Consider the following 24,014-nt stretch of genomic DNA (forward strand, 5'->3'; position numbering starts at 1 on the left):
TATGTTAGACTATAGACTAATTTTCTATATGATTTTTCGAGAATGATTAATACTTTATTTAAAAGTTATTAGTGCAATAAAAAAAAGAAATTAGTTTTATTTGAATTCAAGAATTGCAAACTAGGAAAAAACATTCATCTGTAGTGTAACATGGAATAAAGAAGAGTTAATTAGAACTTAGTTCTTGTAATCTAGCATTTAGAAATTATTATTTAATACATAGTATTTATACTCATATATAACTTAAATCATTTTCGTCTGTAACATGACATAGACGACTCTTGATTTGAATAGCTGTCTTTTCTTTGCATTGACTCTTACTCTCTTCTTTTTTTTTCCTTTTTTTTTGCTATAATTATAAAATCATGTTTGATGATACAGTGCTTTTCAAAAAAATTAATTTTTTTAACTTTCAATTAATTTTTTTGTACATTTTTAGATTTGATATTAAAAATATTTTAAAAAAATATTATTATAATATATTTTAAAGTAAATAACACTTTGAAAACCAATCTATAACTCAATTTTTCTAAGCAGTCACTAAATGACAATTGAATTAGAAGCTTTAGATTATACATTCCTCTTCGTATTCACTTTAGGAATAATTTGCAAAATTTGAAAAGAAAGCATTTTTTGAAACAAAATACGATACATGTTTCAAACTTCATTCACAGTAAATGAGTTCGAGTGGGCATGAACTTTAGAACATGATAAAATTCACTTGAACCATATACAAGGCACTAATCTTTAACTAATAATGCTTATCAGCCATATTATATTTTTTTAACAAGAGGTGGTTCTTAATTAAACCATATATTACATACCAAGTACTTTTCTGACAGTCCTTTTACTTTGGATCTGGTGACGATCGTATGCCATGGCGCTTGAAAAATTCTCTGAATCCATAAGCACTCTGGTCATAGTTGAACTGGACAAGTAGAGATACAAGAATAAGTTAGATATTGCCATCAATGGCACACAAGGAAAAGACATTGTTTCAATAGAACTTCATTGAATGCTGAATTCTGATTTAGAGCCTGTTTTTCTTTGTGGCCAACCGCACAGTTGGCCGCAAAAACAAATGAAGCCTTAGTCTAGCTGCTTGTTTGTTTTTGTGGCCAACTGCGCAGTTGGCTGCAAAAAAACAAATGAAGCCTTAGACTAGCTGCTTGCCGCAATGACATCGGGATCATTGTAATATACATTACTTTACCTTGCTAATGGTAAAATGAACATTCAGTTACCATTCTCAGTTAAAAAATGGGGTACAGGAATTATATATCCATGAGCAGCCTTTTTATGAAAAGATTTGAAATTCCAATCATCTTCAAAAAATATAAATGATTTACTAGCATTTTGCAATAGTAATATACAACTCCATAATTTCTTAATCTGTTTTGTCGTAGCTTATTTAAAATTTCTTAACAAAATCATGACCATAAAACTATCATGCAGATGCAATCAACTAAGCAAAACAACACAGTTTCATCTACCTATGACAGTCAAGATACCCATGTTTAATAGCAAATCGTTTCCAACAAACAAATCATACAAATTTGTGAACATTCTGTGACTGTTATTCTGGAAGAGCATGAAAGAGCGGAAAGAGAATCTATGATGAGTACTAGTCAAATTATCAACCCTGTGAAAGACAAGCAAGATCCAGTACTCACAGGTAGAACCTTCACAGAGTATTTTGTGATATTTGGATCAGCAACCCTTCCCTGGTTAGCTGCCTGCACCAGGAGAACCATTATAATTGTTAAGCAGCTCTGAATAGCAATGTCAATAGAGCATGCTGGTAGTATCAATTTCCCAAATGACACCTGAAACATGCAGGGCAATCTGATCCATCTACTATTTGTTGTTTGAGGCACAAAAGGATTGGATCAAATAAAAAAATAGTACAAAATTATTCCGTATCCAAAAAGCTCATTTCACCATACCAAGAAAACAGCAGATGCCCTTCGCTTGCCATTTGCTTTATTTTTTATTTTTTATTTTTTATTTTTATCTTGTCTGAGCAAGGCTGCCAAGCAACCACCAGCCCCAAGTAACCAAAAAAGCCTTTCATTAGAAAACCTATATGCCAACGCTAGAAGACACCAACATTATTTCTGTATCTGATCTTGCAGTAAAATTTGTAAGCTAAATGAAAGAAAGATTCTACCGAGTTCTAAACTTAAGCACTTATTAGACAATCACCCACCGCTCTTAATAACATGAGAAACAACCTTTGTCTTCTACAACTTAAGCACTTATTAGACAATCTTAATAACATGAGAAACAACCTTCATCTTCTACAACTGGTTAATGGTACGTGACATAGATATGGCATAGTGACATGAAGACCTTGAACAAAGAAATTGGTAGAGAAGAATATATTACTTGTTCTGGGCTATGGAATATTTCAATGAATGGATATTCCTTCCTCTGCCGTGTTATACAAAAGCCAGGATATTTTGGACATTCAACCTGGAAACACCGACATCAAAAATCATGATCAAAATTTTAAGGATGCTAAATATGCTGTAGATGGTAACAATGAAACTAGTAAAATTATAAAAGATATGCCCTGACCCTGTACACATGGCTCTAAACATGCAGAAGCAGTACCGAGAAAAATTTGTAGCATATGATGCACACACAAAATGGGCTTCCTATCATCAGAAGTCTAAATTTTACTCTGGCATTTGGTGGCTTTCTTCACAAGCTTCCAAATGAAACCCATTTTGGGTGCTCACTTAGGAAAGCTCATCCAAAAAGGATCCAATTCCTTGGGTTTCTATGTCAAAAATTTATTTCAAATACAACCTTAATTTAAGGCCATAATCTATCACTCATTTATTAAGAAAACAAAGATAAAACCATATCAGGTTTTGTAATTCCAATGATGTGAGAAATAAGAATTCCTTTAATACATTACAAGATGAACTCATTCAACAGAAACAACTTACACGCAAAACTTTTACATGTGGATAAAACTCAGCAGCAGCTTCCTCAAGAACACGGTCTAGGTGTTTGGTGTAATTGCCTCTGCATTATCAAAGATGCGTAGTCAGAGAAATGACATCATATTATGATGATTAAGGAAGCAACATAGCAGGTGGCCATTCACTTCCTGGTCACCTGATGGTAAAAGCAACAACCACCGGATAGCCTTGGTGAAGAAGTTGGACAAACTCACGCTCTGATGTAAAGTGAATAACCCGTGATGGCCCAAGATCTTTAGGATACCCAGTATAGTACCTTAAATTTCAAATAAAAAAGACAAACAAAGAAAAGATAAGATGCCCCTTTACTAAAGTTATTAAAGAAAGAAACAAGCCAGCTTCTTAAATGAATCTATAAACATTTGAAAGACAAATTTATAATTAGGGGGTCTTAAATTGAATCACAGTAAAAGAAATTGATCACACAGTAGAAAAAAAAGGCAATACAACAGAACTCAATCACTAGAAGCGAGAAAGTGATACAAACTGTACTGCATTAAAACATTTTACAAGGAAAGGATTTATATTGACAATAATAATTCTTACTTGCATGTTTCTCGTAGATGACCAAGCATTCTATCCAAAAATGATTTCTCCTCCATTTGATGGATTGAAAAGAACACACCTTTCAATTGTACTGCACAGGGAAAACATATATTTCTTGTTATTCAGTGTAACAGGGTCTCTCTTCAACATAGCAATCTAGAGAAGATACAAAGGCAGCCCAATATACATTCAAGATTTGCATTCAAGCAAAGAACCTCTAAAAAAAAATGCGGAAAGAGTTTCCCTTGTAGAGAATTAGAAATCAAATTAAAAAAGAATTTTTTTTTTTTACATTTTAACAAACAAGAATCAGACAATACACGACAGGGAGAAAAAACAAAAAAATATTCTTTGAGACATTTTATCGAACAGGTAGCGTGCATTTTATTAACAATCTCTGCGCACATCGAACTCCATTAAAGAATTCAATGGACAAACAAGTTTTCTATTATTTTGTTCGAAAAATGCTTCAAGAAAATATTTTGAACGGAAAGAGAGGAACCCAACGAGAGAGAGAGAGGCTGTTTCATCTGACCGTTAAAATGAGAGGGCCGGCGCTGCCAGTGAAGGAGCGCGCACGCGGATGATTGTTAGAGAGAGTGTAACTTGTGTGTTTATGGTCTGGAAAACTCGTTTTTAGATCTTATTGTATTATTTTATTCTCAATTTCATCCTTATAAGATTAATTTTATCTTCATTGAATCTTATGTTAGAGAGAGTGTAACTTGTGTGTTTATGGTCTGGGAAAACTCGTTTTTAGATCTTATTGTATTATTTTATTCTCAATTTCATCCTTATAAGATTAATTTTATCTTCATTGAATCTTATGTTAGAGAGAGTGTAACTTGTGTGTTTATGGTCTGGGAAAACTCGTTTTTAGATCTTATTGTATTATTTTATTCTCAATTTCATCCTTATAAGATTAATTTTATCTTCATTGAATCTTATATTTCTCAATTGGGTCTTTTCGTCTGAAATTATCAAGAAATTATGCTTTATCGACCTGTCACTCTAAAAATCATGACAGTTAAACCTGGGTTTATTAACTTAATTTTTAGTTGAATTGAATAAGATAATGATTTAATAAACCTGGTTAGTCCGACCATATTCTTAATTAAATTGATTGAGGCGATCAAACACAGTCCAAATCCGTTTGATTTAATTCAAAAGACAAAAGGAAACAAAACATTAATGTTTTAATAAAAACAATTAACTTAATGACCAATAACTCGGGTTTTTTTTTTTTTTCTGAATCAGTTCTCGGATAGAATTAGACAACCTTGCTAAGAACATGTCTTGTGGGATTATTTCTTCTTTTATGGTGAGGGGTGAGGAATAATATGAGATAGGGGAATGCTGCAGCTACCTTGTATCAGAGTCATTCGTACTGAAATTAGAAGAAATTATGAGGTTTTTATTTATTTTGACTTAATATATATATAGTCCAGTTAATTGCAAATAATTAGAGCCAAACACAACTGCTACACTCGTGTAAAAATAATTATCTCATTTTCAGAGATAATTTCAATGTGTTGGTGACCAATTTCACAAGCAAAAAGATTATTACATGATCGACCTCAGGAAATTAACCTGACATGAAAAGCAATTAGATAAAAGAATATACACTACCTCAATACTAAATAATTTATCCAAACAGGTTCTTATAATGTGCTTGGCAATAAAATAGATTTTCCGGTTGCTGTTTAAAAAGAAATTAATAAATATCTTTAGTTATGGTTTTTAAAAATTATATCTTTAAAAATATATTTAATTTAAACTATTATAAGATAAATTTCTAAATACAAAATAAATAATTATTTTAACCTCAACAAAATCAAGTTTTGAAACACAATTAACAGAAAAAACTGCCCTAATACAGAAATCATAATACATGAAAAAGAAAATATGTATCTTAATACATAAATCATAAGCATTTTATTAAATTACTAAACAAATTAGCAAAACTTATGATGGGAAGAAACTAGGGAGTGTCTTCCATGCACTGGTTATCTTTACAGCTATTCCACGTATATATTTCGAACAAATATACCTAGCCTTGTATCTTATTACCACATGTTACAAAGAATATTATAACCATTAACCTTAATTTAGATGACAAACCAACCCTGTTCTATCGCCAAAATCCCATTGCTACTACTGGGATCCTTACTTTGTGACCCCTGCTGCCTTTCATCAAAATTTCTCCGAAACTGTATGTTCCAGTTACCGAACGAACAGTGAGACTCACCGTGAACTTCCGTGATGCACCGGGTCTCAGAGTCATGGCTGGAGGATTGGCTTCAATGGCAACAGCTGGTTGCATTCTGGCTGTGATCACATAGGTTTCTTCCTCCGCAACATTTGTGACTCTGCGAGTCACTGTTTGCGTTTTCACTAGATGGGAAACAGTGATTGATGGGGTGTTGAGATTCCATGGATGACCCATACTGTAGTTGCATGGTGTGTTAGTGTAGTTACGTATCTCATGGACATCGATGCCAGGAGTCGTGCACAAGAAACCCAAGTAATCCTCATAACCTGCAATAACACAAGTTAAAAAAATGAAGCCACGAAGACATTTCAGGCTTTGGTTATAACTATATATGCACCAAATTAAACTGACAGATGCTTATAACTTCGGCTGGAAACCATAATGTGTCTGCCCTCATTGTACTACACTTGTAAGGCATGGGAAAAAAAATGATTCAGGTACAGTCTGCTAGGGTTCGCTAATATGGCAGGTTGCAAAGAACATTCAAGTTCTTTGCTCATTGGATCATTAACATAGTCTCCTCCAAGATCTTTTGTTATGTTTCCTTCTAGTTTCTGTTTTGACATCATAACCCTTTACAACCCCCAAAATTATTAGCTATATATGGATACTGCCTTTCTGTTTTCTGGCATTATTGCTTAACACGCAGATGAAGCCATATACAACAGAGACCATGGCTTTTTATCTTTGGCCAATGACTCAAATTTTACAGTACAGATCTGCTAAAAAATCCACTGCAAAATTATGGCTTTAGTTTCTTTGCTAATTACTAGGTTTTATTGCACCAAATCTACTTGGACAAGCAGCCAAGAACATTCAAATTTAATCCACTAGGTCACTTTGAAGGACTCCACATTATGAAACTAAATTATCAATAACTTCGATGCAATCAACCACTCCAAGCATGTCACGTGCGAGTATCATACCTGCCTCAAATATGAGTCCAGGGTCCAGAGCAGCCCTTGGGTTAACATGACCACTCCCATAATCAAAGGGTGTCGCCATGACCAGCTTCATGGCTTCAGTTTCAGAATATTGCTGTGCTTGAAGAGGCCTTCCTGCTCTGTCCAGATTTGTTGATGTTGTCATTAAGGCTGATTTGATGGCAGCAGGACTCCAATGAGGGTGCTTCTGCTTTACAAGAGCAGCTATCCCTGCTATATGTGGCGCTGCCATGCTAGTTCCAGATATCATGGCAAATCCTTCTCCTGCTCAAAGTTAATAGATGCTTAGGATGCAGATATATCAATTCCAAGGAGTACAACAGTATCTCCTTTTTCTCCTCCATGAAGCTCCATGTTCTCTTTCAAATTTTTATGATAAAAATAAATATGTTTTTTCAACTGCATTGAACATCTACTTCCTTTAACACAACTGAGAAATAAAATATTGCACGACTTTAAAACCCTCCTTTTAAATGACCCAGATCCCAGATAAAATTTAAGTCAAGAGACTCTAAACACTCCAATTGCCTCCTCACTCCCAAGAAGTTATACAAAGTTCCTTGAATAGGTTGCTCTTCTAGACAAAGAAAATGTGATGCGAAACTAAAGATTATTGCCTTAATGAGATTCTGAATTTGAACTACTTGTGTTCAGGGAAAAAAAAAAAAAGAGCTACTATCTCACTTACCAACATAATTTGGCTCATCTGTTCCATTAGGAGACCAAGCAGCCCATATGAGAGATCCAGGAGCCAAGATATCTGGTTTGAGAAGATCAGCATCTTGGAATCTAAAATCTTTTATGTTGGGCCCTCGAGCAGAGAATAATGCTACTTGTGGTGCTGATTTATGGAGAATAGGCTCCAAGCCATTCCCAATACTTCCTGTACCATTGAAACTCTTCACTCTTCCAGTCCAATCTCTTAGTGTAGAGGTGTTGTAATAGTCTATAAGATCCTGTAATGACATGATGCTCAAGCACCAACTCAAATTACTAAAGAATCCAACACAACTGCCAAAACTTTCTGTGTGATTTAGGAGGGTGGAGGAGACGACCATGAAGATATACAGGAATATAACAAGACAAAGGAAATATGAAAATAAAAAATTTAAGATAAATGAGTGAGAAGTTACCATTGATTTTTTCACATCTGTGATTAAAATCCCAGGAATATTAACAGGGACTGGATCAAACTTCGTTCCAGGAGAAACATTTTCCACAGCAAGAACAAATCCAATTGCACCAAGACTCTTGGCTGTTTCTGAGACTTTCTTGATAGATGCGGTACCAACAACAAAATTAAAGGAATAACCACAAAGAAGAATGTTCCCCTCCACCAAGTTCTTGTTCAATACTTCTGGTCTTTGGCAGTCTGAAGGACTGTACTTCATCACTGAAGAATCAAGCAGTACATCATTTGCAGCAACCAAGTTATATGTTCGATTTGGATGTGTACAAGCTGCAGAAAACCATTACACCCATTTCACAGTTAGAATCAAGATACTGGTGGATAATCAAAGTTGCTATGCAATTACAAGCAAGAACTTTCTTAAATAAATAGCTATAAATTAAGGAACCGGACTGAGATTTCTTACAAACAAATAACAAAATTCATGAATTTTATGATGGGAAATTGTTGGCCTAAATAAGGGCATGTGTTCAACAAATACACTCTTCTGAATTTGAGTCAGCAAAAACTGCTCAAATGTGGGCAAGCATATCAGGATTTGGGAATATTTAAAATATTTTAGTTCATCAACAGCATGTCTCTAAAGTTGGTCATGAAATCCACTCACTCCTAGAGACTAGAATATGACAAAACAGACACTTCAGAAGATTTCCAGTTTGCTTCTAGACTGCCAAAGCTAAATTTCAGCTTGTAGAACAATAGATAAAGACATGAATCATTTTTTACTCCCTAGGTAGATCCAAAGATTATAAGCAATTAGAATGACTAAATGAAGTCATATTTATGGTGCACTGTCTTTGGTCGTTTGCAATATCCCAGAGATTCATTTTCACACTTGATTCCAATAGAAAAGGGGGTACCATTTGGTTCTTACATGGAGCTATAGAAAAATTCAACCATAGTCTTGAAAATATCAGCATGTCAAGGTAAAGCCAAAAACAAAAGGAAAATGAAGCCACTAGAAAAAACAAGAAAAACAAGGGGATGTGGGGGGGGGGGGGTGAAAACATGAAATTACTGCTTAATCCACTTTAACAAAGGACAAGCGTGCTATTCTAATCAATCTTCCTAACAAATACAATATGAATAGAATAGGTTGAGAAACTTTAAAGTTGCCACATTTACTTTTTGCATCGACATTCTTTCTAACCTGCTGTTGAACAGTACCCCACAGTATGCAGTATCTCTTCCCAAAGGCTATCAAATTAGAAAAACCAAAAGCTCAAGTAGGTAAAACTTACGTGACAAACCGATTCCAGGTAAAATTTTGCCATTTCCAAGGAACAGATGGTTCTTGTATCTCCGGTCATCAATTGCAGCAGCCACGGATGTTATCCAGGGGCTATATGAAACCAAAGTTTTTGGAAAAGGACCACCATTTCCAGCTGCCTGTGCAACAAATACACCTGCTTTCACAGCTCCAAGAAGTGTAGCATCAAAAGGGTTCAAATATGTTGTCGTCGTGGTTGCTGGAGGACTATTTGGACCCACCGAGAGGCTGAGTATATCCACTCCATCATGAACAGCCTATTCACAAAAGTTTTCACAGGTTGAATTTGTTCAATGAAGGGATAGCCATCAAAAATATATTTCATTTTATTTCAATAGTGAATAACAAATCCAGGGCAGGTGTGTCACATGTTTTGTACTCAGTTTAGCATGGAGATACAATTAAGAAGATTTTTCTAGCATCAAAAAAGAGAGGAGGGAAACCTTTTCTTTGTAAATAGCCTCAGATCACTCATAGTATATAGCCATAAAAGGGCCTATTAGATCTCCATACTCTGAGGGGGTGTTTGAGAGTAGTAGCGGTTGCTTATCGCTTAGAAATGCAAAAATAATTTATTTATTTTCACTTTTTAAACTCATTTTTTATATTAGCGTATCAAAATGATCCGAAAACATTAAAATAATAATAATAATTTTAAGCAAAAAAAATTGAATTTTGGCCAACCTATGTTTGGGCCGCAATCCCAAATAGGGTTGAAGGTGTTGATTATATTGTAACAACAAGACTTAAGCATATAAGAAGATGACAAGTTGTGCAACACCATCCTCAAATCTGTTATGGTTGTTAGCAACCATATGAGCACACACCTGATCAATAGCAGCTACCACATCTGCAATGAAGCCTCCAAAAAGCCTATAGAGTGCCTTGTACACAGCAATCCTGGTCAAAAACAAGATTGAATGTCACATCAAAGAAAGGGCATGATATTAAGATTCAAAGGGAATATGATCAATAAGCTGTTCTTATGCTCACCTAGCACGGGGAGCCATCCCACTTGCTTTCCCAAATTCATGGCCGTGAATTCTCACCGGAATACCATTATTTCCAGCTGCAATAGCTGCTGTGTGACTGGAACGCAGTTACAGAAAAAACAAAGGAAGTAGCATTAGATTGAATTTGTTTAATACAATTCTTTTTCTCTTGGTGCCAATGAAAATAGTTGTTTTTTTCTTTCACATGCACTCAAAATTTATTTTGTGAAACCATTAAATTGACCTTGTCATGCAAGCAATAATAACAAATTAAAACTCCAGTCTGATAGAAAACAAAATTAAGGATTAAATGGTACCGCATTTTTTGGATAGAAATTGCATATATAGATGGCATAGGTTCTAACCTTCCATGCCCATCTCCATCCATGGGAGAAGCAAAATCAATGGAAGGATTGAATGCCCCAGCGGCAATTGCAGCTTCAGCAAAATGCTGGGCCCCGATAATCTTTCCGTTACAGAATTCTCTCTTGGTATCAGGATCAACTTCACATTTCCCTCTGTATTTTGGAAGAGGCCCGTATGGGTCTGCATTGTGAGATCCAAAGCTTGGATGGCGTGGAAAAATTCCCGAGTCTACAAATCCTATTATAATGTCTTCTCCAGCCCTATCAAAGCCACCCCCTGTTGGCCAAACCCCTGTTGGAAGCCCCAGAAACTGTGGGGTGTGCGTTGTAAGTCTCCTCACCTTCCAATCTCTCTCCACAGATTTCACATCAGCGGTACGCCTCAGGGATTCTGCCTACTAATATATTGGAACAACGTGAGGATATAAAAATAGAAAGAAAAATAATAAATCATTATTTCAGAATATCATTAGAGACAGAGGTACAAAAAGAGTAGTAATTCATGGTTTCACCTGCTCAGGGGAAATATGAACTGCAAAGCCATTTATAAGATGTTTATAGCTGTAGAGTTTCTTGTAGGTCCCACGGTCAAACAGTGAATCAAGAAGTATATCATGTTTCTGTTCAAGGTGCTGGGCATAGGATGTGACCAATTGACTGAAAAATGGTACAAAGAGAGTGAATGAGTGGAGCAAAACAGTTTGAACCAATTCTATCTATTCCATCATCAATCATGGTATCAGTCTTTTATCTAAAAAAATCGTGAAGCAAGGTTATACAACGAAAGAGGGGAAAACAACGAAGAACCTAAATCAGATTTGAAGGAATAAGGTGCATGAAACACCAAATGAAGAATGAGAAACACTTGAATAAGATTTCATGTCAGAGTGCAAGGTTGCTGTTAGAATAACCTCAAATAATCTGTTCAAAAGAGTCCAGGGTCAAATGCTAGACTGGATAACTAGACATGCATGCATGGCTAACAACCACAACCCGTGGTTGATTAATGCTACCGAGCAGTAATTCAAATGGGTCATACAACCCTGTAAGATTTACACTAAAATCCCAAAGCAGTTATAGTCTACCAACATTGGCTGATGGTAAAGGGAAGGTCAATGATTGGAAAATCAGATGCAAAGAGAACATAAACATGGAACTGAAGACACACAGCACACAACCTTCACAATGCGAGAGATTATTAGGTGAACCTAGCTCAACTAATAATTTTCTCTTACAATGCCCTTTATCTCTACTGACTTTCCTCCTAGGTTCTAGTAAAAAATAGCTTACTGCCGGTGAAGAGGTATGATTTATCAACCTTTATGATCCATATCAAACTTTGAGCATGAAGTGAATGGACCTTTACAGTGCCCTTTTATTTATATTCTGACCTTCCTCCAAGGTGCTCATTACTAATAGCCTACTTCTGGTAAAAAGGGATGACTTGTCAACCTTTATGATCCATATCAAATTGCGAGCTTGAAGAAGTACATAATCACAGCTCACAGCTAACACATTATGATCATTTGAAAAACAACTATTAAATTAAAGTTCCAAATAGTCATTTGAATAGGATGTTTCAACCAGAAAACACATTTGCCAGGATCAAGGATTAGTACAACAAAGCTACGAGCAATCAAAAGCAGAGAAACTTGCAAGTTGCAAGTACCTACCTGGTGGCGTCAAGCGTCTCGTCAGATTCCACCGCAGTGGCTTCAAAACCAGGTATGCCTCCTGTATAACTTATGACAGGCTCTCCCATCATAGTCACAATATAAACCTCTGCTTTCCCATTTATCAACAAAGCAAATAAGACAAGAATTGTACACCAAAACTCCACCACCCTCATTTTCACTAACCAAGTGCCAACTTCTGTTATCTCCCACAATACCTGCACCATCCATCACAGTCAAAAAACAGTCAGCTCCATATTGTAACACATTAAACTTAAAATCTTTATAAAAAAAAAAATTCATGACAACCCAGTTTCTCTTTTTTCTTTTTTTGACCAAAGAAAATAAAATAGTACTTAATAAGTATAATAAATTTTCCCCATCAAAACGCTTAATTAAATAGTTATTTAGTTAGTTAGTTAAAAACAACCCAAATCTCAACCACTTCCAAGAACTTTAAACTCAAAAAAATAGTGCTAAAAAATCACAGAAAACCCCCCATTAAAAAAAACAAAGAAAAGTAAAACACTTTCTGTAAGATATCAGATTAGTTGCACAAACCACCTCTAAAATAAGACAGGCTAGAGTTCCAAAGAATGAAATCATCAGTTCTTGATAGCCCCAGGTGGTAAGTTACAAGCTTGAACACTAACGAATCAACCACCAAACTAAACATTAACTGATATCACTTACCAAATATAGGGGAGGAAGCTGATCTGCTCAAAGTACAATAACAGCCAGCTGTCTCTCTCTCTACTTACATTAACCACAACACACAAAACCAAACCAGATAAAGCAAGCTTCAGCAACTAAATCTGCAGAAAGAAAATCAAATCTATCAAGAACTTAAACAAGCAAAGAATCTACATTTCCTGGGGCACTAAAGAAAGATCCCATCAAATAAAATAACCCAAAAAGTCGATATCTTTACTCACAAAAAAAGAAGAAAAGCAAATAACTTCACATTCATATAGCAAAAGCAAGTACAGCTTTAGTCGCTGCTGGTCATTGCCATTTGCATTTGCATTCTTTAGCAAATGAAAGAAGAAATAGAGAGTCTGTGTAAGGCCTAAGCAAAGAGGAAGAGAGAGAGCGTGAGAGTAAAGACTCAAGAGAGAGCGAGGTTGTCAGGTTTTTTATATATTATTAATTAATTAATTAATAATAATAAAGAGAGATCAGTGATTTACAGACAAAGGACCGAAGATGATGGGCTGGCGCATACACTTATTATTAAATTAAGTAATACTATATCACAAGAATTTCTTCTAGTAAAAAAACATTACTTATCCCAAATCCTAATGATAAAATGATGCAAGAATTTATTTTTTTAATAGTTAAGTTATTTTCTGGTCAATTTTTATACCTTTAATTAAAAAAACTATATATTTTTAAAATAAGAAAATTATGATTATTTTATATGTCACAAGGTATAAGAACTTTAAGTTAAGATTTTTATACATGTAAATGGTTCTTTGAATATAGATGGAAAACAATTAACTTCAGGAGATTTTATTTAATTTCTCTCTTGATGTTTGAAGCTTAGGAAATCATATAACTCGATTTTTAGGGTTTAAAACCCGGTCATTAAAGATGGTTATAGTATAGATTAATTTCTCGATTTTAAAAAAAAATATTGGGAATCAATTCATGGTAAAAGTATGTTATTCTCAACCTAAATATCAAGCTAGGTGGTGAAAAAATAAATTCTTGCAATTCCAAGAAAGTGGCTTTAGTTTTACAGCACATTCTAAAATTAATAGAAGAAGAAAAAAAACAATATTTACCTGCAAATTTTGCAAAGAAATCCATTATCTTAACTTTTAAGATGTGTTTATTTTTGTAGTTTAACTTTTTTTTAAAGTATTTTTATTTTAAAATATTATATTTATGTTTTTTCAGTATTTTTTAATATTTTGATGTATTGATGTAAAAAATAAAATTAAAAATTAAAAAAATATGTTTTTTATTTAAAAAACCACACACTAACATGGTTAATTGTTTAATATATTTGAAACCAATAATTCATCATTTATCACACGATATATCAACTTGTACAAGAATTGAAGTTAGGACAATAGTTTTGGGGAAACTAATGAGATCGTGGCATGCTTATAAAAATAATAAATTCTGGATTTTAAGGACGAGGAAATCATATGATCTTTAATTTCTTGCACAAATAGTATGTGTAATTTTTTATGGTGTGAACAAATGATAAAATTGAATAATAATTGCATTCAAATTCTCAAATAATAAAATAAATTATCCAAATTACTATTTTCTTACAGTTTATGTTTATAGATATTTTTATTGGATTTTGATTCAGATATTATAATATTATATTTCATTATGAATCAATAAATGCTATGTATTTTTTTAATTGTATTTTTCTTTATTTATTTTTATGAGGTGGGGAGCGAGGAGGGAAGGACGGGAGAGAAGATTGGCGCGCACCCTGTCACGGGAGATTCACGTGCAATGACAAGAATAGCCTTCAGTCTTTGTGATTTATTATTCAGCAATCTCCAAAGCACCTCGTGCCAGAATTTACGTGCATCAATTCAATTCTCACCTGCTCCAAAACATGAAACTATTTATTGTATGAAGTGAGAAGAAAGTTTTTTTTTTAATTTTAAACCATATAATATAAAACTTTCTTATATCATGTAATAATCAAATAAATTAGTCATTGAAACCCAAATCCACTTCATCGTAAGGAAATTATTGTCTAAGTTTTAATGGTCAGTAAATTTTCAAATCAACTTTTACGTTTAATGGTAAATAAAATTTCGAATCAACTTTTACATATAAGATTAAAAATATCTCTCCTATTAGATTTTAAATAAAATATTGTGTTTGGGGAGTATTTCAGAAAAAAAAAATGAAGTGAAAACGTGTTTGGATAATAAAATAGAAACCAAAACCAAAAATAAATATGCTTTGGGAATTATTTTAAGTGAAGTTTTGTATTTTAAAAATATAAATCACGTGAAAATATAAAATATTTGTTTTCAATTTTTTTATTTTTGTTATCTAACATGTAATGTAATTTATTAGTGAGCTTGTGTTTGGATTGCGGCATTTATTTATTTAAAGTTGAAGTTATATTAATTATAAATTATATAAATTTTTAGTAATTTAAAAATATTTAAACCGATAATTTTTAAAAAATAAATTTAAAATTTAACAAATTAAATTATAATAAATTTATAAAATAAATTTGTGATATTTAAGCAGGTATAGCTCTGGGTCCCAAAAGACTGCATGATCTAATGTATTAGGAAACTGATTAAAGATAATTATTCTTTAATTAAAAAAGGAGAGTTTACGAATCTCTAAGAACTCACGGGATTTTGAGTTTACAGTTCGATTTTCTTCTTTTTGATGGGACGAGCTTGATAGTCTTCTCCTAATGGTGTGATAATTTTGGTTGAACGACGTCATTTTCTTATTTATTTTTCGGTTTAGTTGAAAGACAAGACTCGAAAGAGACCACACCTTGAAGAAGACAACTGGTGTCTCTGAACCAGGTAAGACCGCCTCCTATCAACAACTATGATTACATAAATGATTCGCGTGTCCATTAGTAAGAGTTTGTCCTCTACAAAATTACTGTTCTTTTAGAATTTAACTAAATGAGCGGCACATGTTCCGCTGCATCATGCCAGCTCTTTTTTTATTATTATTATTATAAAACATTTTACTTGATGAGGTGAGCCTTTCTTTTTTTTTTTAAAAAAAAGAATTGGATTACTGATTCCTTGATATAAATAAAAGAATATAATAATTAATAATAATTAACTTAAAAAATAAATGTTTTTCAATAATATCACGGCAAGACATCCTCTAAATATTAAAAGGTTTTCATAATTAAAAAAGCTTGTAAAAAAAATGTTTTATCCTTAATAACCAGTTTAATACCTTTTTTTGAAGAAAAAAAGTATTATTATACTTATAGCAATTTATAAATCTCTATTTACAATGAAACTCTGATTTTTTTTATTTAACTTTAATTTTAATAAGATCATTGGTAGCCACGAATACAATTCTTATAATCTCTCTGATCTAGCATGGATACGTAGCTTGTTTTTAATTAAATGAAGAACAAGCGAATAATGCCAAGCATTAATAAAATATGATATAATTAAATGAAGAACAAGCGAATAATGCTAAGCATTAATAAAATATGATTTAAAAAAAAAATACATACGGATCATCAGATTAATGAGACTTACTAACGTGTTTTTATTTTAAATTACGATTCAATGGTTTATATGTATGCTTAAAAAGATGTTATATTTTTTAAATATTTGACAAGAATAATAATAATAATAAATAAATAAATAAAATACTCGATGGGTTTCCTTGATTGGCGCAAGCAACCGAAAGCTAGAAACTTTTAGCTTCGAAGAAGAGTAATGATTCTGTATTGAATTAATTCGAGTATCCTTTCCTGGGCGCCCAGGCATGGACCGACCTTTACCTTTAAGGTGGGACTTGACTAATTAATGCAGTCTTTTTCAAGCTTCCGAGTATGCAAATCTTCGTTGGATCAATAGAGGGAGGAAAAGTGTTCCCTAATGTTCCAAGTATCATTTCCATGAGCTAATTTTCTACTTAATATTGTGTTTGCTTCTATTTTTTGAAATATTTTTTTATTGAAAAAATATTAAATAAAATGGGGATTTTTCATAATAAAAAACCCATAAAAAATCAACAAATAATAACTTACCTTTTGCAATCCAACCTTTGTTGCAAATGAATTGTGCATACGCGAGCTAGTCTGATTTTAATTTATTTGGCTATTATATATTGGAAAGAGCTATTATAATTGTATAATCCAAAGTCCAACGAAACTCTCAACAAAAAATAAATAAATAAATTTTACATATATTGTAGCTTGAGAATTTAAAGAGGGCATATACTGTCACGCCTACTATTTACACGCACACATACACTTGGTGATGGGCATGGAGGGTCTTCCCTTCAATATTTTGTATGTATTGCAATTGACTGATCAGCTGGGAGACATTTGTTAGTTTTTGAGACATAATATAATATGTTGACTTGAACGCAGTCATCATGTCTGAAGTTTTGGACAAGAAGTACAGTCACCTAAACTTACTAATTCCCGATTAAACATATGTTTGTATTGAATGCAATGTATTTTTTAATAAATATTTTTTATTTAAAAATATATTAAATAATATTTTTTTGAATTTTTCATAGAAATAAATCAAAATTATTGAAAAATACTATAAACAATATCAGTGTAGTTTTTTTAAGTTAAATATAAATTTGAAACAAACTCAGAATCAAAAGTTACAATACCCCCTTAACTCCTCTATATGTGTTTAATGTGATAGAATATATTTCATTTTAGAAAAGAACAAGTTTTACATTATCTGACTCGCCCATTTAAAACCCTAAATACGAGAGAGCAAAAAAGCTAGTTTATATATATATATATATATATATATATATAATTTATATTCATCATGTTTTAATTAAATTGCCATCCCTAAACTCGAACAAGGGTCACATGCTGATTTTTTTTTTTAAAGTCTTGGAAAAATCATCAGCAATAAATTGATATCCTATCCACCATAACTTTATTTGTGTGTGTGGATTTTTTTTTTTTGGTTACTGTAATTCCGGCCATGGAAGAGCTTTGAAGCTTTCCAACCGTTGAGCACATGTGAGGGTTGCCCCTACCAAAGTTGTCGTGATGCCTACACATTACATGTGATTTGAGTAAACACCATTTAGTGGCTGAAAGTGATTCCAGATATTAAAAAAATATATATTATGAAATTTATGCATTCCACTAGCCCCATCACATCCAAGAAATTTCATGTCACGACAAGCATTTTGTTATATTTAAGTGTACGCGGTACATGTATTTTTTTTGAATGATTTATAATTGTAAATATACTAGAATTATATATTTTTAACATTAATACTTTAAAATTATTAAAAATATATTTAAAAATATACTAATTTAATATTTTTTTAAATAAAAAATAATTTAAAAAAGATGCTAGGCCACAAAAATAAACATTCCCTGAGAGTCACGCAATAGGGTTAGCCATTCTTAATTCTTAAATACTCAATTGAATGAAATTTCAAAATTTAACTATTCTAAAAAACTATTAAACTATTATTTCCAGTTATGACTAGATTATGGCAATGATTTCTTCTTATTTAAATTGAAGAAAACTTTTTATTATTCACGAGGACCTTGATACGAGGATGATATGTGTGAAAAAATAAAAATTTCATGGTGTTCAATTATTAATATTTATAATATAAAAAAGAGATAAATACAACGAGGAAATAAGAGAGAGAAAAATGTATTTTAAAAAATAATTTTCAATGAAAGAAAATTTCTTTGAGCTTTGTGTTTTTTTTTTTATACTCTAAATAAATTATTTTTTATTTGTAATTTTTGAATAATAGTAATAAGAAATTTTTTTTGCAATATCTAATAACAGTGATATTCACTATGATGGTAACATTATTGATAATTATTGTAATTATATTTATGACGATAATAATACGACACACCTTCCTTTATCCACTCATGATAGTTATTTCTTGATTCCAAATAAATTAAAGTGAATAAACACTGAAATGAATATAGTAAATAATTTCCTGTAGCTACACATTTTCTTTTTCGATGTCATGTTCCTGCTCATCGAGGTAAAAGAATAGCAATGCGGGTTTTCATTCATTTCCCAAGAAATCACCTTTGTCCTAGCTGTGGAAAAGATAGGTGCATGTGTAGACATGGAGGAATAAACATTTACCCAAAAAAAAAGAAGGAAAAATAAACATTGATTATCATGGATGATAATCATGAGGTGGGGATGAAGAGACCGCCAAGGGTCAGGACATTATGGGTCAATTGGATCCAATGTATTCCTGTACATAAAGAATTTTTATTACATTTTATATCAATATCCAAACTTAGAATACTTATTGTCAAATAATATAAGATTGCCTCTACCCTTTATCTTCCTTGTTATTAATCTTGAATATCTAATCAAGTCAATTTAAAATATAAATTAATTTAGATTACATAAAAAAATATTCTAATTAACTCAAGTTGAGCTACTCACCTCGGATTTTGCCTTCAATCAACCCGAGTTTTGTTTAATAATTATGGATAGAACTCTGAACCAAAACATTGAACAACAATTGCGAAACTCTTTATAGTGCCATGGCATGGATAAGAACATTTGATGGCCTCTGTGTGTGTGAACAGGACATGCAAATGGGTAGGACTTGGATGCATTGATGAGAATGGCCTCTCACACGGTTTTCTGTTAAGAAGGGGAACAAGAGTTGATGTCAAGGGGACAAAAGGTTTTGGACTTTTCTTTTCATTTCTTTTGTTGGCTAATTGATTACCAACCAAATCATCATCCTCAATAATCCCATATTTTTTTTGCCTTTTTCTCTTATGGGATTCGATGAATCATGAGCATAACTACAACATTGCATTTGCTGCGTGATTGTCTGCCCATCTATTCAATCTAACTTTAGTTTTGTGAGTAAAGCAGACATATATTTCTACAGATCGTTTAAATTATTTTTGAATTTGTTAAATTAATTATATTATATTAAAATAATTTTTTTATAATTTAATTTGAGTTCATGCTAAATAAAGACTTAGGATAAAGAATTTCAAGTTTTACCTATTTAATTAAAATTAATAATAAAGTAAATCATGAGGGGTATAATTCAATTAGTTAGTCTTTGTATTTATTTTTTAGATATCATTAGTTTGAATCTTATAAATTTTAGAATCATTAAAGATTTATATAGTTATTAATTTTAGAATTCATGATATTAGATGCACATATAAATTAATTTGAATACTCATATTAATAATAATAAAAAAATTAAATAGAAAGGCTAAAGAATTCCTGTTAATTTTTTTTTATATTCAATTTTTTAAAATCCATAAAGCAACTTAGTGTAGATGGAGGAGAATTGGCTCTCTAAATACACAAGATGTTGAGGTGTGGCAACAAATCTATCGATTTTATTTATTTTTAACTTAACTTGGTAGCCTATGATTTGGTGCAGAATGAAACTAAATCTCAAGTCCATAATTGAAAGCAGACCCGATGATTTAATAGTTGCTGCTTGCTGGTGAGGGCCATCAGTGTAGTAGAATCATTATAAATATGACTGTAGTTTTCTCCTCCTTCAATTCTTGAGAGCAAATGTGTTGTGATTTTACTGAAATGGTTAAAAGTACAAATCAGCAACAACTCATGCAGCTGAAAATCGAGTCCATCTCCTTCAAGCATGCCGGACAAGTTTATTCTATTATTACTCTCCCTTTTATTAAATATCTAAATCGTTAAATTATTACTACTTTGTTACAAATAATATATTTAATATTGTTAAAAGAAACCCTTAATCCTATCATAAACATCATAATTACTAAATTTAAAAATTTGATTTCAAATATGTAGTTTAACTGTTGAATTTGAAATTTACTTTTCAAAAATCATTTAAATATTAAAAAATTAAAGATTATTAAAGATTTATTTAATTAATTGTTAATTTTAGAGGCTCGTAGTATTAGTATTAGTTAAGATGTATATAAATTGATTTGAATATCCTTAATTATATAAAAAAACTAACTCAATATAAAATTTAAATTGAATAATAAATAGATGCATTCATGCCAAACCGAATATATCTAAATCTAGTTCAGAATAGGCACCATCGCCTCTTCATGAATTCTTTCTACCTCCATGTCCATCTTCATATACTTCGAAAAAAACTTTCAATCTTCCACTATATTTGTCTCCGATGAAATCGAACTGGAGGTCTACCGGCATTTTCTTATAACTCATATTTTAATTAAACAAGTAAATGACACATTAAAAAAATAAAATGTTTCATGTGCAATAAAAAATAATTTAAATAATATTAGAAAAAAGACTACAAGAATATTTCAGACGTGATAAACTTACACACACGAATCGAGGATACCCTCCTCCATACTTGAAACCATGGAGATTTTTCTTGCCCTTTTCCACTTCTACCTTTACATATATGGAGATCGACGGCGCCTCTTGGTGAGGCTGGAAAAAATATTTTGGGGAAAGATTGACATCGTCCATGGAAAATTGTGTAAAAGATGTAAAAAAGTTAGTTTATTTATATTTTTCAAAAGCTCGTTACATCAGATAACAAAACCTCAATGCAGTGACAATTATGTCAATAGCTTTTTCTGTGGCTGCATCGACGACATGCAAATAGCTAAGTCATGGGTTATGCCTCAACTAGTCTAGCTAGCTATGTTAATAGCAATGTATTATTAAAATAATATAAATTATATTTTAAAATTTGATTTAATAATTTAAAAATTAAAATTAAAATAATTCTTTAACATGGTATCAAAGCTTAATTAATATAAATTATATTTTAAAATCTTATCTAATAACTTAAATTATTGAGTTGAGATGATTCTTTGATATGTATGACTTCACTCACGGCTATCATTACAACCATATTTTACGATTATACATCAAGGTTATAAACAAAAATTATTTTTATAATGGCTTTTATGTATATAAGATATTATTAGAATACGTCACATAAGGTTCTGACTATCGATTATACATCAAGGTTATAAACAAAAACTATTTTTATAATGGCTTTTATGTATATACGATATTATTAGAATACATCACATAAGATTCTGACTATACAGCGGCTCGTCTACATAAAAAAATACCACCATAATTTAGATATTTTAATTATATATAAAAAATAACATTATTTATTGTAAGTATTCCTTCCGGGTCAAGGTATGATAAATGAAAAAACTACAAATATATTTTATATAATATGCACACATTTATAAATATCTTATAATTTAAATATTAATGAGGAACACCTTATATATTTTTAATATATATATCTTAAAAAATCTATATAAACAAAGCTTAGTCTCTTAAAAAGAAATGTTTACTAAAACTTATCTCTATAGACTCTATATTTTTAGACAATATAATACTTAAAACAAGTCCAATACAATGCTCTTAAACAAAGTTTAAAAAATATTTAAATCTAAAGAATATTTTTTCCCGTATAAACATTATGCTGACCTTGGTTTCTAAGTGTTTTTTTTTTTTTTTTAAGATATCATTGAACTATCAAATCCTCAATTCCAATTTTATTGACCCATAAAAAATATCCTAATCTTTCTATCGAAGATTTTCCAGCCTCATCAAAGATCCTCATATCACCCCTTCATTCGGATGATTGAAGATGGATTACGCAGGATAAATTGCCATCCTTGACTGCCACCCTTCAGCTTCAGTCTCAACCTCTCTAGGTTTAAGAGCAATTTCAGTGGGTCTCTCTGTTTGAAACCACAAACCCTACTGGCCAGCAAACTAACATAACAAGGTTAATGATATAAAAGCTATAAACTTATTGAAGATCCAAAACTAAAACCAAACCAGCCCATGAAATTCAATAGTTACTTATTCTCCCAGTCTCGCCAGCCCAAGCAGTTCCTGAGTGCAATGAAATAATAGTCACGGAACTTCTTGGATCCTTATTACACCGATGTTCAAAAACCAAGGCAATAAGACAAGGTCTCTGATGAGGAACAAGGTAGACCAGAAATCAGCAGCAAAGGCAGAAGAAGAAATCCTAGCGAAAGAAAGAGTTGCAGCAGTAAAGTCGGCAGAACAGTCCCAGTGGGAAGGGGATTTCTGGCACCTTTAAGTCGGCTATATGGGGTCTGAATCCTTGCGGAAACTGGAGAGAAAGAAAGAGGAAATATCCTACACGTAAAAGGAGAAGTCTAAAATTACGAGGACTTATATACGGCAGAAGCCTTGAAGGCAGCAACTCAACCCGGGCAAAACTTGTTTCTGACTTGAGTTTTGAGTTCTGATTTGTTACCATATATAGCTTAGATTTACTATTATTAGTTTTATTTCAATAATTGAAACTCTTATTAGGCTTTATTGAAAGGTTATAAATAGTCAAGATGGATTGAAGTTTCATCAAGCAATAAGAAATAAAATATCAAACACCTTTCAAATTTTTTTGTATAAACCTATTTGTCTCTCGAGTTTCAATCAGTCTCACACTGCATGCAGCAGCAGCTAAGTAGGAATCTGGTTTCATGGTCAGCTATTATTTCTTGTTATGAGCGGAGCGGAGAAACCGTTTTCGCAGTAGAGTTGTTTTCAGAATTGAAACTTGTGCCTAATGAGTGCGCGCGCATAGTGTGGTCAGCGTAGTGATGCTTTGTTGGTATCTAACGAAGCATCAGAGCTTAATGTTGTTGCTTGTAAAGCTTTGATTACAGGGTTTGTTGAGAATCAGTAACCTGAGAAGGGATTTGAAATGTTCATAATGATGCATCAAGAGGGTTTTTTGCCTGATAGATTTACCTCTCTGGGTCTGTTGGGGACTTGTAATAGTAGTGATGATCTGAGAAGAGAGAAGTTTTGCATTGCCAAGCAGTAAAGCTTAAACTCAACTCTTCCGCTATTACTGGGAATTTGATAATAACAATTTACTCAAAGTGGAAGAAGTAGAGAAGGTTTTAGATTATCTGAAGAGAAAGATCTTATATCATGAAATACAACTATTTTTTAATTATAAAAAAATAAAAATCATAAATTCTTAATATTTTGTATTTGTGATTATTTTAATTTTAGAAAATTAATTTTATTTCATTTAAATAAAAAATACTATAAAAAGTTATATTGTTATCTCA

At 31.9% G+C, this 24,014-nt stretch overlaps 2 protein-coding genes and 1 long non-coding RNA gene across 4 annotated transcripts; all 3 read right to left on the bottom strand.

Moving 5' to 3' along the window:
- Positions 1-610: 610 nt before the first annotated feature.
- On the bottom strand, positions 611-4,177 carry LOC105120922 (uncharacterized). Of its 2 annotated transcripts, none has more exons than XM_011019346.1 (7): positions 4,075-4,177; positions 3,540-3,630; positions 3,130-3,249; positions 2,958-3,036; positions 2,389-2,475; positions 1,674-1,736; positions 611-928 (listed from the first exon to the last, which is right to left on the bottom strand). In XM_011019346.1, the coding sequence occupies exons 2-7, from the start codon at positions 3,593-3,595 to the stop codon at positions 848-850; spliced, it is 486 nt and encodes a 161-aa protein (XP_011017648.1). In that variant the 5' UTR covers positions 3,596-3,630; positions 4,075-4,177; the 3' UTR covers positions 611-847. The 2 variants fall into 2 exon arrangements, with proteins under 2 accessions (XP_011017648.1, XP_011017650.1); XM_011019348.1 differs by lacking the exon at positions 611-928 and adding an exon at positions 1,026-1,134.
- Positions 1,743-2,362, bottom strand: LOC105120921 (uncharacterized). Its single transcript, XR_841443.1, has 3 exons — positions 2,292-2,362; positions 1,947-2,234; positions 1,743-1,826 (listed from the first exon to the last, which is right to left on the bottom strand). It is a non-coding gene; the product is annotated as an uncharacterized LOC105120921 (long non-coding RNA).
- A 1,250-nt stretch (positions 4,178-5,427) lies between the features above and the next one.
- On the bottom strand, positions 5,428-13,346 carry LOC105120923 (subtilisin-like protease). The gene is made up of 12 exons (XM_011019349.1): positions 13,232-13,346; positions 12,938-13,059; positions 12,245-12,462; positions 11,084-11,228; positions 10,572-10,966; positions 10,208-10,303; positions 10,042-10,114; positions 9,186-9,471; positions 7,889-8,214; positions 7,444-7,711; positions 6,738-7,019; positions 5,428-6,077 (listed from the first exon to the last, which is right to left on the bottom strand). The coding sequence occupies exons 3-12, from the start codon at positions 12,418-12,420 to the stop codon at positions 5,671-5,673; spliced, it is 2,454 nt and encodes an 817-aa protein (XP_011017651.1). The 5' UTR covers positions 12,421-12,462; positions 12,938-13,059; positions 13,232-13,346; the 3' UTR covers positions 5,428-5,670.
- Positions 13,347-24,014: the final 10,668 nt, after the last annotated feature.

Source organism: Populus euphratica, unplaced genomic scaffold (genome assembly GCF_000495115.2).
Source record: "Populus euphratica unplaced genomic scaffold, PopEup_1.0 scaffold31.1, whole genome shotgun sequence".
In the NCBI taxonomy this organism is placed as follows: domain Eukaryota; kingdom Viridiplantae; phylum Streptophyta; class Magnoliopsida; order Malpighiales; family Salicaceae; genus Populus; species Populus euphratica.